The sequence below is a fragment of the Megalobrama amblycephala genome, linkage group LG6, assembly GCF_018812025.1.
Source record: "Megalobrama amblycephala isolate DHTTF-2021 linkage group LG6, ASM1881202v1, whole genome shotgun sequence".
Lineage (NCBI taxonomy): Eukaryota > Metazoa > Chordata > Actinopteri > Cypriniformes > Xenocyprididae > Megalobrama > Megalobrama amblycephala.
The window spans coordinates 8049988-8070092 of NC_063049.1; the positions used below are offsets into that span (position 1 = coordinate 8049988).

Consider the following 20105-nt stretch of genomic DNA (forward strand, 5'->3'; position numbering starts at 1 on the left):
TTTTTGTGCGCAAAAACAAAACAAAAATAATGACTTTTTCAACAATCTCTTCTCTTTCCTGTCATTATCCTACACAGTTGATGCAGTGCAGCGTTGCCGTGTTCGACGTCCGAATGCCAGCTCAGTATTGGCCGACCCGGTTCACGTAAGCAGCACAATGCATGCGTGTGATGCTGACGCAGGAGCCAACCAATACTGAGCGAGCATTCGGACATAAACACGGAAGCTCTGCACTGTGTCTTCAGTGTAAACAGCGTAGGAGAATGACAGGGTAGAGAGGAAATAGCTGAGTAAAATGATTATTTTTGTTTTGATTTTGAGCACAAAACATATTCTTGTCACTTCATAACATTAAGGTTGAACCACTGTAGTCACATGGACTATTTTAACGATGTCTTTATACCTTTCTGGACCATGAATGTGGAAATTTCGTTGTTTCTATAAGGGGTCAGAAACCTCTCGGATTTCATCAAAAATATCTTAATTTGTGTTCTGAAGATGAACAAAGGTCTTACGGGTGTGGAACGACATGAGGGTGAGTAATTAATGGCATTATTTTCATTTTTGGGTGAACTAACCCTTTAAAGACCACAACACTGCTATAACGATATCATCACAGAGGAATGATATTGTTGGAATCACTTTCAGAATGATTTTTTCTAGCTGATGAAATATAAAAACTTTGAAACCCATTTAGAATCCACTTGACTTTAAAGAGCTGGAGCATTTACAGCGGCAGACGACAAAACTGCAGCACACGTGCAGAATAAAGAGAAAGTTATTCAGATGCTAAAATATAGTTATTGTTAAAGTTTTCGTTCTTGATGTGAACAGGCCTTAGGGCTCATTCTCTGTATTTATTGCTTGCAAAGACATAAACCATAAAGCAATTGATATACACTGCCTGGCAAAAAAAAATAAAATAAAATAAATAAATAAATCCCCTGTTAGATTTAAATAGGCACATGCATAAGAGTTTATGACTGGATTGTTATTGCAGTGATTATTATGTTTCTAGCATGTTATTTGTTTGGGAGCAGTTCTTCTAACCCTAATTGATGGAGTTCGTAGCTTTTCATTACTTAAACAACCATGTAGGAAAACACATCATGGCCATATTCCAGGATGACAATGTCAAGATTCATCAGGCTCAAAATGTGAAGGAATGTTTGGGAGGAGCATGAAGAGGGAGCATTAGTGAAAATGATTCTTCATGCTCCCTCCCAAACATTCAACCATTTGCCTATTTTCATCCAGAGACTTTTTTTTTTTGGCTGGGAAGTGTATATTAACTTTTCTATGTTCATTCCCAGGGAATCACTGGTAAATTTAGTTTCAACTCTGCAAATTGTTTCAAATCGATTCACAACTCAATGTTGTTTGTTTCAACCTTATACTTTTCAGCATAGGTGATTTTAAATTTAAACACTGATTTACGTGTATATTATTAACCTTTTACTTAACTTTACTTAACCATGTAGAATTAAATGTTGTTTCAATGTTTTTTCAATGTTTCAAAATAACAACTGACATTTCAACTGGCTGAAGTATTATGTGAATCATACCAGTATTGTGTCAAGCACTAGAAATAGTGCATTCAAGACAATGAAAATGAAGCTCAAACTAAACTAACAGGCTGTACAGCATATGGATTGTGTTTCTTACGAACTCTTCATGCATGGTGAGACCTCTGAGCAGATGAAAGTGAAAGAACAGACATGTATACATAGTCAGAAATATCCGTTTTTTTTTTTTTAAATCAGGTTTTTCATGATCTGTGGGTTTGATGTTATTTTTGAATTTGTTCTGTAACCATAATGAGTTTCCTTATGGTAACATGTTTGTGGCATATACTTTATATACTTTATATACATATATATATATATACAGCTATGGAAAAAATTAAGAGACCACTTTACATTGATTTCTGAACTTGGAGTGGTCTCTTAATTTTTTCCATAGCTGTATATATATATATATATATATATATAGGGCTTTTCTACTCACCTATAGGGAACCCCAGAGCAAAGTCATTACTCTGTGTGGCAAATATCGAGAACAGGCCAGCTTTGGAGAAACGGCTCTCTCGGTTTGCCACTAAAAGTGTGAGTATACACACAAAAAAGAACACAGTCACTTTTGCCACCAGAATACTAAAGAAAAACGGCCAGATTACGTCCCCAAAGTCCAGCAGCACCATGTTTTTGAACAGCAAGGCTGGAAGAGCAAACTTGGACACAAAGCTGCCCAGTCCTTTGGCTTGTGTAGATGGGATGATGTTTGCACGGCCTGCCACATATCCGCAGAGAATTATCCCAAAACATTCAAGCAGGGCTGGGAGGAGTTTGTCGATTGACATGCTGGGTGGGGCGGACGGGGGGTCAGATCCATCCCTGCTGCCGAAGATGGAAATATTAACCGACAGATCATCCATCCTGAGTTTGACTACAGGCCTGTCATAGCCATGTGGAACGGTAAACAACTGTAAAGTAACTAAACGCTCTGAAAAGTAAAGAAAAAGAGTTCATTAGTTTATTCAAAAGACAATTTTGCATGACTTTTCATTAGAATACAAGATATAACAGTCATACTTGTCCATTGAATATGAAATGTATGGAATATGTATGTTTCTAACTGACTATTTGAATATATTTGGGTGTTATAATATTGAATGAAGTCTCTTATGCTCACTAAGACTGCATTTATTTCATAATAAATACAGAAAAAAACAGTAATATTGTGAAATATTATTACAATTTAAAATTATGGTTTTCTATTTTAATATACTTTAAAATATAATTTATTCCTGTGATCAAAGCTGAATTTTCAGCATCATTACTCCAATCTTCAGTGTCACATGATCCTTCAGAAATCATTCTAATATGATGATTTATTATCAATGTTGGAGACAGTTGTTGCTTAATATTATTTTATAACCTGTGATACTTTTTCAGGATTCTTTGATGAATAAAAGTTAAAAAATATCAGCATTTATTTAAAATAGAAATCTTTTGTAAAAATATACACTACCGTTCAAAAGTTTGGGGTCAGTCATTTTTTTCTTTCTTTTTTTTTTTTGAAAGAAATTAATACTTTTCTTCAGCACGGATGTGTTAAATTGATAAAAAGTGATAGTAAAGATTTATATTGTTAGAAAAGATTTATATTTTGAATAAATGCTGTTCTTTTTAACCTTTTATTCATCAATGAATCCTGAAAAAAGTATCACAGGTTCCAAAAAAATATTAAGCAACACAACTGTTTCCAACATTGATAATAACTGAGTATCAAATCATCATATCAGAATGATTTCTGAAGGATCATGTGACACTGAAGACTGGAGTAATGATGCTGAAAATTCAGCTTTGATCACAGGAATAAATTATATTTTAAAGTATATTAAAATAGAAAACCAAAATTTTAAATTGTAATAATGTCTAGTCAAACCCTTAACACTAAGCCTACTGTATTATATTTGATACATAAATTTCAAACATGATCAAAACTTGAAAAACCTTTTGTACACAATCTACTACATGCCTTCTGAACTTGTTTATAGTTTATACTTTTTGAGCATAATTCTAAAAATATCCTCTTTCAGGTCGTGATACACATGCATTTGTGCTGTGAAATATTTATTAATTTTTGTATAACATTATTTTTAATAACACAATATTGGCTTTATATATGGCTTTTAATATTTTAAGATGAACATTTGCTGCACTAAAGAAACTTAATTTTATCCATACATTTATTATTATTATTATTTATTTATTTTTTTTTTAGGAACTTGAGTCTTTGAGTCTGAAATATGATCCATCAGGCATTTGAGGAACATTTATTTGTTTGTAACACTGCAATGCAACGCAACACAAAATAAAAACTGCAGAGCTTTGATCATAAAACTAAGCATTTAAATATCTTACCAAGAAATATATTTTTGTCAGCTACAGAGTGACGATTGATGTTTATATGCATTTTATTAAAGGTGCCCCAGAACGTTCTTTCACAAGATGTAATATAAGTCTAAGGTGTCCCCTGAATGTGTCTGTGAAGTTTCAGCTCAAAATACCCCATAGATTTTTTTTATAAATTTTTTTAACTGCCTATTTTGAGGCATCATTAACTATGCGCCGATTCAGCGTGCTTCCCCTTGAAATCTCACGCTCCCTGCCCCCCCAGCTCTCGACTATAATACAGTGCATTTACAAAGTTCACACAGCTAATATAACCCTCAAATGGATCTTTACAAGATGTTCGTCATGCATACTGCATGCATGCGTCGGATCATGCGAGTATAGTATTTATTTGGATGTTTACATTTGATTCTGAATGAGTTTGATAGTGCTCCGTGGCTAAAGCTAACATTACACACTGTTGGAGAGATTTATAAAGAATGAAGTTGTGTTTATGAATTAATCAGACTGCAAGTGTTTAAAAATGAAAATAACGACGGCTCTTGTCTCCGTGAAAACAGTAAGAAACGATGGTAACTTTAACCACATTTAACAGTATATTAGCAACATGCTAACGAAACATTTAGAAAGACAATTTACTAAAAATATCATGTAATCATGGATCATGTCAGTTATTATTGCTCCATCTGCCATTTTTCGCTATTGTCCTTGCTTGCTTACCTAGTCTGATGATTCAGCTGTGCACAGATCCAGACGTTAATACTGGCTGCCCTTGTGTAATGCCTTGAACATGAGCTGGCATATGCAAATATTGGGGTCATACATATTAATGATCCCGACTGTTACGTAACAGTCAGTGTTATGTTGAGATTCGCCTGTTCTTAAGAGGTCTTTTGCACAAATCAAATTTACATAAGAAGGAGGAAGCAATGGTGTTTGAGACTCAATGTATGTCTTTTCCTTGTACTGAACTCTTGTTATTCAACTATGCCAAGGTAAATTCATTTTTTGATTCTAGGGCACCTTTAAATATTGTGCTATACTTCTATAAAGATCTCAATGACTTGCATTACAACCAGCATCAGAATTTCATCTTATTTTTGCCCATATAAATAACAACAACCACCAAATTGCATATTTTTGCTCAGTTTTGGGCCTCTGGGAAGCTTTTTTCTTCTTCCTCAAGTATGAGCTTCACTATATCATACTATAAAACACTGATGTATCAAATATGATAAAAAAAACATTAAACACATTTTATTTTCTAAAATATTTTGTCTAATTATATTTTGTCTAAACTTAAGGTTCAATGAACAGTTCTATTAAACAACAAAAAAACTTTTATTATTAACTATTATTTCATATGCCAGGCTTTACAGGGTTAAAATGTACTGTGACATGGTGTTTCTAATCAAACCTTTTGTCACACATACAGACAGATGGGTATATTTGTCTAGTGAAACCCTACACCCATAAAAGCACTTCCCATGATCCAGTGAAGGCATCAGATAGATTTATGTATTTACTCCACCATGCCCATGATGTCATGGTACCAGTAATTAAGCTACTTTCTGGTAACTATACCGTGAGTGCGTCTACTGATAACATGTAACTACCCAGAAGCAGAATCTAATTTAGCAGAATGTATTTTAGATGTAGTGTGCTCTGTGTGTACAGTGAGTTGTTGACAGACTCACCGGGTCAGCTGATTCCTGTAAATCCGATCTAGTGTTTGAGAAACACACAAACACACTTTCACTCATGTTGTCTCATTCAGATGTCTTTGAGCAGTGATCTCGGACCCATGACAGCTCTTCCGCATCGCCTCTGCTCTGTCTGTACTCTGTAAGCAGCATGTGTCTTGTTATCTCAGTAGTAACACACCGCTGCAGTGAAGTTATCATCACACACGCCAATAGAAAGCGGCCAGGAGTGTGCGCATGCGCACAAGAGCCTATGGCCCTTTCACGTGGTGCTTTGCATAAGCCCAAAACAGACTTGATATGGAAACCTCTTTCTTTAAAAGAAGATATGAAAACTCTCGATTCTATGGGGATATATTTTCATTTCATACATTCAATTTTGTATTTAATCTGAAAAACTGAACAAGCCACTGTATTAACTGATTTGACAGCTTACAAAACCAATTCGGATGTTCTTGTGATGGTCGATAGAGGGCAGCATTTCTCTAAATTAAGGACTCACAATGTACTGCTAAGTCGAAATGTTTGACTTCAGGGTCCTGCTTCATTTTTGAGCCACTGACCTGTTTGGGCATATGAAAGAGAACAATACAGGCCATAAAATATACATTTATGTTGCTAAATAATGCCCTGAGCTGAACGCTGCAATAACCCACACAGCAATGTGGCCTACAGAAAATACAGACTGTTTCGCATAATCAGAAAACAAAACAATATACAGTTAGGCTCATGGATATCTGTTTTAATTGCTATTAAGTGCCTCATACAAATCTCTGACCATCTTTCAGTGATTTGGTGTCACTGTTATTTAATCTCATTGTATTAGCCTTGTTAACACAACTTTGCTTTCCAAAAATGGCCTGATAAAAAATGTGTGTGCCCTTTCAGCCAATAAGATTACATATTACTAGATTGTGACAGTGCTTCCAGTTCACTGACATGTGTTTGAAGGGTTGGCAGTGTGGGGACTTTCAGTAGCGCTTTGACTGAAGTTAGCATTGCTAAACTGTATTCACTTCCTTGCTCACAGCAGCTTATTGTGAATTAGCCTACATTGATATTATTTGTAGTAAAGTTTATTGAAAAAAAAGTATAAATTCAAGAGAGAATAATCATTTACAATTGAGAGGCAAAATGTCCCTACTTCTTCAAATGTGAATTTTGTTGTGCACTTTAAACATGTAAGTTAAACGCTCTTTTGCAACTTCACTTCTCTAGCTGTGTAATATTCTGGTTGACTGTTGAAATTAAATTAAATTGCTCACTATTTTCCTCATATCAGCATATGTTAGTCAGATAAATGTGCATGTTAAATCAATAAATGTAGTGTAAATATAATTCACAGTCAAGGTTTTTTGTAATTAGGGTAATGTATAGAACAACGATGCTACAATAATAACATCATATAATTATTTATAATATAGTTTTCGTCATTGAAAGACTGTATCCTATACTGTAATCCATCATGACCCTGATGCAGAACTTAATATTTTGCAAGATGGTCTATTTTGTGAGCAAGATTTTAAGATTTTTGGTCATGTCTTCGATATAAAGATATACATAGAATGTCAGTTAGTTGTGCAAATACCACACACACACACACACACATGTTGGGTTTCTGTGTTTTATGGGGACTTTATATAGACATAATGATACTGTACAAACTGTATCTTCTCTCCACTAACACTAACTCTACCCCTAAACCTACCCATCACACAAAACTTTCTGCATTTTTACATTTTCAAACAACAGCACTTAGTATGATTTATAAGCTGTTTTCCTCATGGGGACAAAAAATGTCCCCGCAATGTAGGGAATACCTGAACTACACACATGCACACACACTCATACGCACACAAACCTTATTTGTTATGTTTATTAATCTCAGGTTTTATCATCCTTTTATTTGTCCCTCACAATGTAAGTTAAACCTGTACACACACAAAATGTCTTCATTTCAAACTGCAGATGAACTGATTAAAACAAACTTTTGACAGAATGCACTTTAATTGCCATATCTGGACATACATTTTTACTATGATTTGAAATAAAATGAAAGAAATAAAATGTAAAGGTAAAAAATGAGTTCTTGAGTCTCATTCGGCAGATGAAAATCCAGCTCACATTATAATAATGCCAAAACATTTCATCTGGGTATTGGTGGCAAAGGTGGCGCTCCTCTGTCTCTGATTCCTGAAAAACAAGCAGATATAAACTGACTATTCTGACATTAAAACAATATGCGAAACTTTTACACGTCTATTGTAAAAGCAGAAAAACACAACCAATCATCAAATCCTATGTGGGTGGACATTAGCATCAGACTAGATTCACAACAACACACAATTTTGCTCACCTTTGCCCCCGGCCTTACTGGGGTAAGACTTAGAGAAGGAGACGTACGGCTCTGGTGGAGGTAATTCAGACAGAGGATGGAAGGAGAACCTCGTCCCCCACTCATCTAGAGGAAAAGAATACAAAAGAATATGAGTCAGTCGATAACAATTATATTAGCACTCAGTTTTTCAGTAGCACAGTTTTGATTCATTTACATAACCATATGTACATCTGCTGTCTGTAGACATTAAAGGAAAGTTTCACCCACAATGAAAATCTGTCATCTTTTACTTCCAAACCTGTATGTCTTTCTTTCTCCTCCAGAACACAGCAACCAAACGGTTTCAGTTCCTTTTGACTTCGATTGTATTTTTTGTTTAAGTCAATGGGAACCGAAACAGTTTGGTTACCCACATTCTTCAAAATATTATCTTTAACATTTCACTGAAGACAGAAAGAAAGTCATACGGGTTTGGAACAACATGCTTTGTTTGCAAAAAACAAACAAACAAACAAATATAATTTACCATTTTATTTACAAAATATTAATCTCCATCAAGTTTGCGAGAGCACCATGACGCACGTGTGTTGTTGACGTGAGAGCAGATGTTGTTGCAGGAACAAGCGTTGGAGATAAAAATTTTGTAAATAAAGTGGAAATTACATTTTTACCCTCAAACAAAGCACTTAGTAGCATGTTTACCCACCACGCAAAACATGCAATTGCATGGGGCCCCGCGGGCTTGGGAGGGCCCCCGATTTCAAAACGCTGCTTCAGGAAGCTTCGGAGCGTTATGAATCAGTGTAACGAATCATGATTCGGATCGCGTGTCAAACCGCCAAACTGCTGAAATCACGTGACTTTGGCGCTCCGAAGCTTCCTGAAGCAGTGTTTTGAAATCAGCCATCACTAAATAAGTCGTTATTTTGTTTTTTTTGGCGCTCCAAAAATATTCTCGTCGCTTTATAATATTAATATTGAACCACTGTACTCACATGAACTGATTTAAATATGTTTTTAGTACATGAATGGATCTTGAGAGAGGAAATGTCATTGCTCCCAATGGAGGCCTCACGGAGCCATAGGATTTCAACAAAAATATCTTAATTTGCGTTCCGAAGATGAACGAAGGCACAAAATAAACATGAATGAACAACTAAAGGTATGTTAAAAGATACAAAATCCATATCATGTCTCGTGTAATCGCGCTCAATCATTGTTTCATACGCGGAAAATAAAAACGCTGGTAAACAAACAAATGTAACGTTACATTTACCTCAGAATATATGCACCACATTACATATTAATTATATTTTTTAATGTTATTTAATATATAATGCATGTTTGAATAAATCTATCAAGCCACCATTTAAATGTTTATATTTCAAAAGAAGAATTGGAGTAGAAATAATTTTAAAGTTAGTAGGCATAACTATGATGATAGACAGGCAGGAAATTATGCAAAACATAAAACAGGTTTATATAAGCCTAATCTTTCCATTATTGTTAATAATAGTTGCAACCTGCACTGAAAAACTCCTGGAGATTTGCTTAGTGCCCCCAATAACCTAAACACGCCGCTGAAAGCACTCACATTGCTTCATAAAATTGAAGTTAAACCAGTGGAGTCACATGGAGTACTTTAATTATGTCTTTCTGTGGCTTGAAAGAGGCTGTCAGTGTCAATGGAGGGAATGCTCTCAGATTTAATCAGAAATATCTTAATTTGTGCTCCAAAGATGAACAAAGGTCTTACGGGTGTCTAACGGCATGATGGTGAGTAATGAATGACAGAATTTTTATTTTGGGGTGAACTATCCCTTTAAGACCACAGAGGTTCTGTGGCAGTCATACCTGTGGCAGGTGGTGGAGGGCACTGGTAGCCGTTGATGGTGTCGGGGGGAGGTGCGGGAGGGAAGCTGGGAACTCTGGCAGGGTCTGGGGGCAGAGGGGGTCTGCCTGATCCACCGGGACGATTCGGAGGAGGTGCGGGGGAAGACATCCCGGCTCTGTTTCCTCCTGCTGGTGGAGGTGGAAGAGGACCTGGAGGGCAGGTTCAGTCGCGTAATGAGGAATCCACAAAATAATAAAACAATGTCTTGTTTTTAAACCTCATAACAGTCAACTGAACCGTGTGTCTACAGGCATTTCCAAATTCACATTTCAATTACCTGGGGAATATTTTAAAAGCACATTAAGGTGTAATTCCCACTATTACTAATTACTCCATTGTGGTCAGTAAGATTTTTTAAATAATACTATTCATCAAGGAATTGATAAACTGATCAAAAGTGACAGTAAAGACATTTATAAAGTCATAAATGATTTCTATTTTAAATTAATACCTTAAAAAATAATCGTATGAACTTTCTATTTATCAAAGAATCCTGAAAAAAAGTTTCATGGTTTCCACAAAAGTATTAAGCAGCACAACTGTTGATAATAATATTGATATATTGAAATATTGATAATAATAAAAACTATTGTTAATAAATGAGCATCAAAAATAATTGATACCTGAGCTCAAATCATCACATCTGAAGGATCATGTGACACTGAAGACTGGAGTAACAATGCTGAAAATTCAGCTTTGATCACAGGAATAAATTACATTTTAAATGATAAGAAAACAGAGAATTGTGATTTTAAATGCTAACAATGTTTTCAAATATTACTGTTTTTATTCTATTTTTATTTTGAAAAATGGAGATACATTTTTCAATAATTTTACCAACCCCAAACTTTTGAGCAAAAACATGTTTTATTATATAAATGCAATATTAACCTCAGTTTTTTAAAGATAGATGTCATATTAGTTAGTCATACTAGTTGCATTTTAAATTATGTCACTACTTTGGTTCGAGCAGATGTTGCCATTTCCGTTATGTCATGGCAAAAAATGTTTTGGTATTTCATATGACCTCGATATCACTTTCCATCTTGTCAGTCTTATGTAATAATAAGCAAATAGTCGATATGTATAACCCTAATAAATGCCTTAATAGCGTCTGTTACGTAAGCCATCCGCCATATCTGTCAGTGAACATGCGAAGCAAGTTGACTAAGCGCCTGCAATCTAGTTATATACGCATGGATGAATATCTAGTATATCTGCAATAGACATCAGTAGATGATTTTCATAGGATTTGCATCCGTAAGAACTTCAGAAGTTCATCTTCAGAACACAAATTAAGATATTTTTGATAAAATGTCATGAGGCCTGCTTCGCCAGCAAGATCATTTACACTTTCAATGCCCAGAAAGCTACTAAAGACGTATTTAAAACAGTTCATGTGACTACAGTGGTTCAACCTTAATGTTATGAAGGAGAATACTTTCTGTGCGCCAAAAAAACAAAATAACGACTTTATTCAAACATATCTAGTGATTGGCAATTTCAAAACACTGCTTCATGAAGCATCGAAACTTTACGAATCATTTGTTTCGAATCAGTGGTTCGGAGTGCGTATTAAACTGCCAAAGTCACGCCCCTAGTGGTGAACAATTGAAATTTCGAAACACTTATGACGTAACAAAGCGTCATTTACTGAAATCACGTGACTTTGGGGCTCCGAATCCATGATTCAAAATAAACGATTCATAAAGCTTCAAGAAGCAGTGTTTTGAAATCGCCCATCACTAGATATTGTCATAAAGTCGTTGTTTTGTTTGTTTGTTTTTTGGCGCACAAAAAGTATTCTCATCACTTCATAACATTAAGGTTGAACCACTGCAGTCACATGAACTGGGCATTTTAAAAAGTGTTAATGCACTGCAGGCCTCACCGTCCATCGGATTTCATCAAAAATATCTTAATTTGTGTTTTGAAGATGAATGAAGGCCTTTCAGGTGTGGAACGACATGAGGATGAGTAATAAATCACATTATTTTCATTTTTGAGTGAACTAACCCTTTAAGATTTTATTTTCTGTAAAAGCTACTTTGACACAATGTGTATTGTGAAAAGTGGCATACAAATAAAATTGACATGAAATTTGACAATATTGTGTGAGTAAAAAAAATAATGTGTCAGTAAAAAATGAGCTACGAAACAGGAATGACCTTCCTCATACCTGACCGTACGGATGGGCTCCGCCCTGATGGAGGAGGCCTCTCATTGGGCGGTGGTGGCAGTGGGCTGGAGCGTCCAGGTGGAGGCGGAGGAGGAAGGCTGTTTCTCGGACTGCCTCTAGTGTTGGGCTCCTCCCTTGGGGATGGTGGGATGGGTGGCGCCCCCCCTCTTCCTGGAGGTAAGGATGGAGGTGGATTACCCATAGGCCTCTGAGAACTCAATGGTTTATTCTCAGTTGATGGTGGTGGTGGTGGTAGTGGGCCATCTCGAGAAAATGACGCCCTGCTCCCTCCAGTGGCTGGTGGAGGGGGAGGGAAGTCATCTGAGGGCCTGCCAGGGATTGTTGGTAATGGAGGCCGGGCACTTGCAGGCATTGGTGGAGGAGGGAAAGAAGTTGGACCATCTCGAGAAAATGATGCTCTGCTTCCTCCAGTGGCTGGTGGTGGGGGAGGGAAGTCATTTGAGGGCCTGCCAGGGATTGTTGGTAATGGTGGCCGGGCACTTGCAGGCATTGGTGCTGGTGGAAAAGAAGTTGGACCATCACGAGAAAATGACGCCCTGCTCCCTCCAGTGGCTGGTGGAGGAGGAGGGAAGTCGTCTGAGGGCCTGCCAGGGATTGTTGGTAATGGTGGCCGGGCACTTGCAGGCATTGGTGGAGGAGGGAAAGAAGACTGGGACTCCCTCGGGGCGGGAGGAAGGCTCGGACGTCTGCCCGGCTGGCTTGGGGGTTGTGAAGGTGAGGAACTTGACGGTCGGTTTCCAGGTAGAGGTGGTGGGCCGCTAGGAGAGCTGTGCGGGGATGGGCGTGCTGATGATGGTATAGGTGGTGGTCCAGCCCTCCCAGGAGAAGGTCGTCCGGAGACTGGGACTGGGGGTTTGTTTGCTGCTGGGCTGCTGGGCGCTGGGAATCTCCCCGTTGTGGGAGGCATTGGTGCTCTTACTGTTTTAACGGCACCCAAAAACAAATAAGAAGAAAGGTACAGTTTCAGTTTTTGTCAATGCAAAAAATAATAGAACTAAATTAGGGTTATTATTGTATTATACAGGTATAGTATAGCATAATATAGCATAGCATTGTATAGTGTAGTATAGAATATTATAGTAGACATAATCATAGTAAAGAATAGTATAAACACATTTTGATTTCACTTTTTCACAATGCAAAAAAAGGATTAAATTATAAATAGAATAAGGATTATTATACTATATTAAAGTATAGTATTGATTTTTATTTTCTGTCACAATGTAAAAAAAATAAATAATTCAATTATAAATTCTTATTAAATTCTGTAATAGGATTATGTAATATTTATATTTCATTTTTATTTTATTTTAATTATTTTTAGATTTTTACACCTTTAATTTAAGGCATTAATGTAGTATTAATTAATACTAAATATGATTTTTTTTTTTTTTTTTTTTAAATGATTACCGTTGTTGCCTCCTGATGATCTCAGTCTTGGCATTCCACCCTGAAACAGCCCGCCCAGTCCACCTGGAGCTCCACCCCCAAAACCTCCTCCACCTCCTCCTCCTCCTCCTCCTCCTCCCCCTCCTCCACCTCCTCCGCCTCCTTTTGGCTCTGTGTAAATAAAAAAATATCAATTAATACTTCTATAAATTAATTGCTTTTATTTACTTATAAATAAAATAAAATGTATCGCTTAATGCTTCAGAATGTCTTTGGCTCTACACTCCTAAAGTCACCATGAAATCAAAAAATTGACCATTCATATTTTTTAAGGAATATTGCAGTATTTGTTATTTATCCATGCACATCGTTGTTTTGTTTTTTTTTTTTGTTTTTTTTTTATTATTATTCATGCACCCTCTGTAGTGCCTGGACCAGTGTTATCAGGATGTCTAAAAGACTGGGCAGGGCAACCTGTCACTCACATTAGATCGACCAATAGCAAACCAGAAGAACCATTTGTGGTTCTCCAGTGAACAGTTCTTAAAAGAACAGTTTCTCTTTTTTAAAGAACATTTTGTGCAATGGAAGGTTTCATGGATTTTAAAAGTTCTTCATGGAACCATTGATTTTTAAGAGTGATATATATATATATATATATATATATATATATATATATATATATATATATATATATATATATATTAGAAAATATATTGAAAACAAAACAAGTTTAACTCACTGTCCAGAATCGGGCCGCTCCGATCATTGGTGACCGCTTTCTTCAGTCGAGCCCCTTTGCTGATATCTGACAGTAAAGCATTTCTCCCTTGCTGCTCATTTCTGCTCAGATTCGGCTTCTCTATGTTTGCCTGTGAAAGTAAATGTAAATTAGAGAGGCTCCATAAACACAACTCAAAATAGATGTTGAATACCAAGAGCTTTGAATAGAATTACATTGTATGTTACATAATTAGGCTACACGTTACACAATGCCATACTGTGTGCATTTGTGACCACATGGTTCAAACAGGAATAAGAAAGTACAGTCTTTCATCAGTATTTAATTGTGATGACACTTACAGTTGCAAGGAAAAGTATGTGAACCACTTGCAGAATCTGTGAAAATGTTAATAATTTTAACAAAATAAGGGAGATAATACAAAATGCATGTTATTTTTTATTTAGTACTCTCCTGAGTAAGATATTTTACATAAAAGATGTTTACATATAGTCCACAAGACAAAAAATAGCTGAATTTATTAAAATGACCCAGTTCAAAAGTATGTGGTTTCATCCAGGTAACCACAAGAAGTATGTGGTCACCTGATGATCCACGACTGTTTTTGTGTTTTGTGATGGTTGTTCATGAGTCTCTTGTTTGTCCTGAGCAGTTAAACTGAGCTCTGTTCTTCAGAAAAATCCTCCAGCTCCTGCAGATTCATCAGTTTTCAAGCATTTTTTTGCATATTTGAACCCTTTCCAGCAGTTACTGTATGATTTTGTGATTCATCTTTTCACACTGAGGACATTTGAGGGACTCAAACTCAACTATTAAAAAAAGGTTCAAACATTCACTGATGCTCCAGACAAAAACATGATGCATTAATAGATGGGGGGTGAAAACATTTGGAATTTGAAGATCAAGGTAAATTGTATTTAATTTGTCTTCCGGGAAACATGCAAGTCTTCTGTTGTTTCCGAAGGGCAGTACTAAATTAAAAAAAAAAGATATTCAAGCAAAATAAGAAAAATTTAGACCTCTTTTAATCCTGTTCAAAAGTTTTCACCCCCCGACTCTTAATGCATCGTGTTTCCTTCTGAAGCATCAGTGAAAGAGTCCCTCAATTGTCCTCAGTGTGAAAAAAACGGATCTCAAAATCACACAGTCACTGCTGGAAAGGGTTCAAATACGCAAAAGATGCTGGAAAACTGAAGAATTTTTGGGACCTGGAGATTTTTTCTAAAGAACAGAGCTCAGTTTAACTGCTCAGAACAAACAAGAGACTGATGAACAACCATCACAAAACATAAAAACAGTCGTGGATCATCAGGTAACCACACACAGTGTTGAGAATCAATGGTTCACATACTTATGAATGGGGATATTTTAATAAATTCAGCTATTTTTTTTGTCTTATGGATTACATGTAAACATCTTTTATGTATAATATCTTACTCAGGACAGTACTAAACAAAAAATAACATGCATTTTGTATGATCTTATTTTGTTAAAATTTTGCACATTTTCACAGATTCTGCAAGTGGTTCACATACTTTTTCTTGCAACTGTATATTGACGTCCTCAGGCTCAATATTTCAACTTATTTATGGGAAAGAAATTGACATGCTTATTGCAACCCCATAATATTCAATGGTTGAAACAATAAAAACAGCATTTTGGTCAGTTATAAACTTTCTCCAGTGTCTATTTAAATGATATAAATTAAACTAGGTTGAAATACAGTGCATTAGGGTTTGTTGTTGTTGTTTTATGATAAATAACAACTGGTACTTGGAGCAAGGCTATAGAGAGCTGCAGGGATGTTGTATTTTTGTAGGCCACAACCCGTAAACAAGTATTTTAGCACTTGTGGTTCCATCATCCTGAAGTCAGTGGGTTTTTTTAACAAGTTTTTTTGTTGTTGTTAAATGCCTGAAGTAAGTCTAGTGAACATTAGCCTCAAACATCAAGCTCACGGACCGTTGGCTGAAAGTCTGATGCATATGGAACAGAAAATGGGAAACACTTTGGGAGTTTTGAAGTCGTCATCTGATTGGTTGAATTCTACAGGCTTTCCGTGCGTGTCGCGTTCTTTAACAGTCTGCCTGGAAACAAAGCTGTCATGATGCCAAAGAAAGCGTTGTTGAGCGCTTCAACTAAACGCTGGATTTTCAAAAGGCAGCACTGCTGCAGTAAACTTGCATGACGGTCTGTCATTGACTTTATATTTTCACACCACTAAACATGACTCTGACCAAAAACGAACTGTGATTGGTTGCTTCACATGTCGGTCATACGTCCTCTTGGGTGGTCCTTGGCCAATGAAAGCTGCCATGGAGTCCAGACCTTCTGCCGTCAGTCTGAAGGTCTGGCTACGCAAGACTAGCTTTGCATCTGAAATCAAATACCATATAATAGTACACCAAAATAGTATGTCCGAGGTAGGTGAAACAGTAGGTGAAAAGTACTCGGATGACCTACTACTTCCGCCGAGATTCTGAAGTGTGCATACGATGGACACTTTACTATCCCATGAGGCCATATTCATATACTTACAGGTGCTGGTCATGTAATTAGAATATCATCAAAAAGTTGATTTATTTCACTAATTCCATTCAAAAAGTTATATTCAGTTATATTCAGGCACAAATGGCACTGTTTCCAGAAAATTACAAATATAAATGATCAACCTGTACACTGCATATCTCCTATTGATCCCAATATCTGATCGCTTGAGCATTTGGTTTATGTGAGATCCTGTTCTATTTCATACAAATTAACTAGGTAACACTTTATTTTACAGTGTCCTTGTTACACATGCTATTGTAGTAATACCTATAAATTATGCATAATTACATGCAACTAACCCCAAACCAAAGCCCAATCCTAACCCTAACCCTATAGTAAATACATGAAGTTAATTATTATTACACAGTACTTAAATGCATAATTACACTATAACACGGACACCTTAAAATAAAGTGTAACCATGAACTATTAACATAATCATTATGTCCAGTATAAATATTTTGATATTTTTAAATACTAATTTAAGCTATTTATGAAAATCTGTAGATCTGAACAATGGTAACATACCACTGCAAAGGTTGGAGGGGGGCCGGGAGGGGGCGGGGGTGGAGGTCCAGGCATAGTTTCTTTTCTGTCCTGTTTTGTTTCACTTTTAACCTAAAAGACTGTGAAAAAAACAAAATACAAGAACACATTAGCAACTAATCAACAACAACCAAGCTGATAAGGAAGTTGAGGAAGTGTCACACTAGCGCATCCTCTGAAGACACATACCTTACCGTCAGCTGTTTTTGTTGCAATTCCCGTTAAGTCGCAAATTAAAAGACAGGATATCAAAAGATACACACACACACACACACACTGATACCTCAAACTAACCCTTTTGTAGTTTAAATACCCTTGTGAAAAAGAAGTGTTTTGAAAGTATTTCAAATTTTTTAAAAGCTGTACTTGCATATCAATAATAATATTAATGAAATAAAAAGGCCATTAAAGAGAGACACTTTCATGATTATGTTTCTTAACACACTTTTTAAAAAGTGCACTTTTATGTTAAGTTATGTTTAATAATCTTTTGTCGTGCTTTAAAGAAGTACACTTATTTTGTTGACTAACACACTAAAGTACTTGATTATAAATGTACTAAATTGCAGCTTCATCATCGCAAATGTGTAATTACAAATATATTTAAATACGACATACAAGTTTCAACAGTTTAGTTTACCCTAAATGCTACATCCGACTTTAACCATATTCCGTCAAAACAAGCACTCTGAAGTTCAGCTAACCATAAGAAAGTGACAAAACAGCAGGTGTTCAATATATTAGGGTCACATGGGAAAAACAAAAAAATAAAAAAGAGATGCTATGCTACAAAGATCTTGCACATGATTATTTTTTGCTCAAACCAAGCTCAAGTTTTACCCTATGAATTTCACAACTGTCTTTTAACTGCTGTTGCACAGCTGTGACCCGATTGCTCGTGTGCATCACTGTGGATATTTTACATAAGCAGCAAAATTGTGACATGCCGTGTTGCTTCTTCTCTTAAATTCAGAGTGGCTTCAGGCAGATGCTGGCACAGTGCCACTCATTTCCTTATAACAGCAGAACTGCTACTGAAAAAAACACAAGAACCACACAAGAAACCAAAACCCTATACCAACACCCTCTTGTAACCTCTCAGAACAGCCTCTTAATCGATATCTAACTCTCTCACAACTATCAAGCAACTAATCAGTACACCTTAGCAAGAGCAGAGCAAACACTGGGAAAGTTGCCAACATGTGACCAATAGATTTGTATGAGCAAACACCACTCACATTTTTATCTTCAGGAATGTAACAACTTACCTTCTTTATATCTGTGTGATTTGTTATCCAGAGGCAAAAAATTTGACCAGCTTCAAGCAGCTATACTCAACTGTCAAAAGCTCTTATCTCGTTCTCAGATGATCACACTGAGACCAATTACTTCCTGCTCAAGTGTTTTTAAGAAGAAGAAAAAAAGCTCATTTTACAGTAACAGACCTGAGCTTACATCTAACCCCAGTCTGCTGATTTTTACAGTGTTGTAGTGTCTCTTCAGTGGCAAATTCATCAGGTGTGAGAGAAAAGTATTCATCCTTTTCATAAATTAAACTCTCAGATGTTGTAAAATTTGTTTAGCTTTGAATCATTTCTATCTCAGCATGCCATTCAAAAGATAGGGGTTCTTATGTTCACCAAGACTGCATTTATTTGATCAAAAATGTAAAAACAGTAATATTGTGAAATATATGAAACTGTTTTCTATGTGAATGCTAAAATGTAATTTATTCCTGTGATCAAAGTTGAATTTTCAGCATCATTATTCCAGTCTTCAGTGTCACATGATCCTTCAGGAATCATTCTGATATGCGGATTTGAGCTCATGAAAAAAATCTGATTATCAATGTTGAAAACAGCTGCTTCATATTTTTATGAAACCGCAATACATTTTGTTCCAGGATGTTTTAACGAACAGAAAGCTCAAAAGAACAGTATTTATTTAAATTAGAAATCTTTTATAACATTATAAATGTCTTTTATGTTACTTCAGATCAATTTAATGCATTCTTGCTGAATAAAAGTATTCATTTATTTAAAAAAAAAAAAAAAAACTTTGAGCCCCAAACTTTGAGATATTTTCTACATTGCTCTGTAAGGACAAGTGCGCTACAATATACTTCATTTTTACTTCATTTGTTAAGACACTAACTTTACTTTTATTTTTTAAAATATTTGCATTCAAATTGTGTATCCTGTTCTCCAGTTGCTAGCTGTCAAAATACAGTTATGACAAACATTACATCATGATTTGCAATGAAAATTCTCTTTTTATGAGGAGAAATGTAAGATATCACAGCATGTAAGCAGATTATTACGGTCTTGTTCAGAAGCTGTGTGAAAACCCAGAAAGCGAGTTACATTTCCTCCGTTGAGTTTCCTCTGTGGTTAAGCACAGTTAGAGAAGCAGCAGCTTAAAAAGTGTCACTAACTTTCAGATGCTCACTAGCCTTTACCAGTATACTTCATCGCTCCCTCACAAGCTTCACTCCATCATTTTCATGCTTAAAGAAAGACTCACCTTTGTCTGAACATTTGGAGCCTCCAGATCCAAGGTTTTGTTGAATGTTGCGCTGCACTTCCTATCCGTGTCCACAGACCAATCAGAGTTTGCAGTGGTGCTGCAAAGAGTTTTCATGCAACAGAACGAGCTGATGATCACAGCATGCAAACGAATGTGACCACATGCATTTCCTCACACAATGTCTGTGTCAGAGTGAGATTAGCCAGGCGAGGGCTGTTATATACTCCAATGACTGAGAACATTAACAGAAACAGGAACTATAAATGACTAATTTGGAGAAAATAGATCTGACTCTGGTCT

General features: G+C 36.1%; 2 protein-coding genes across 5 annotated transcripts in view; both read right to left on the reverse strand.

Annotated features, from left to right (window-relative positions):
• The window catches only part of gpr155a (G protein-coupled receptor 155a), a 29427-nt gene extending 23576 nt beyond the window's left edge, over window positions 1-5851 (reverse strand). For 2 of the 3 annotated variants that reach the window (XM_048192809.1, XM_048192810.1), the window contains exons 1-2: window positions 5615-5851; window positions 2008-2502 (exon numbers count right to left, since the gene is read on the reverse strand). In XM_048192809.1, coding sequence (XP_048048766.1) covers window positions 2008-2434 — 427 coding nt within the window. In that variant the 5' untranslated portion in view covers window positions 2435-2502; window positions 5615-5851. The remainder of the gene's footprint in view (window positions 1-2007; window positions 2503-5614) is intronic. The other variant, XM_048192808.1, reaches the window with a different exon arrangement.
• Window positions 5852-7481: 1630 nt separating this feature from the next.
• On the reverse strand, window positions 7482-20013 carry wipf1a (WAS/WASL interacting protein family, member 1a). 2 transcript variants are annotated; one of them, XM_048192811.1, is made up of 8 exons: window positions 19803-20013; window positions 17262-17359; window positions 14184-14313; window positions 13463-13612; window positions 12032-12970; window positions 9813-10001; window positions 7977-8081; window positions 7482-7813 (listed from the first exon to the last, which is right to left on the reverse strand). In XM_048192811.1, the coding sequence occupies exons 2-8, from the start codon at window positions 17313-17315 to the stop codon at window positions 7767-7769; spliced, it is 1614 nt and encodes a 537-aa protein (XP_048048768.1). In that variant the 5' UTR covers window positions 17316-17359; window positions 19803-20013; the 3' UTR covers window positions 7482-7766. The 2 variants fall into 2 exon arrangements, with proteins under 2 accessions (XP_048048768.1, XP_048048769.1); XM_048192812.1 differs by lacking the exon at window positions 19803-20013 and adding an exon at window positions 18548-18949.
• Between the last annotated feature and the right edge of the window lie 92 nt (window positions 20014-20105).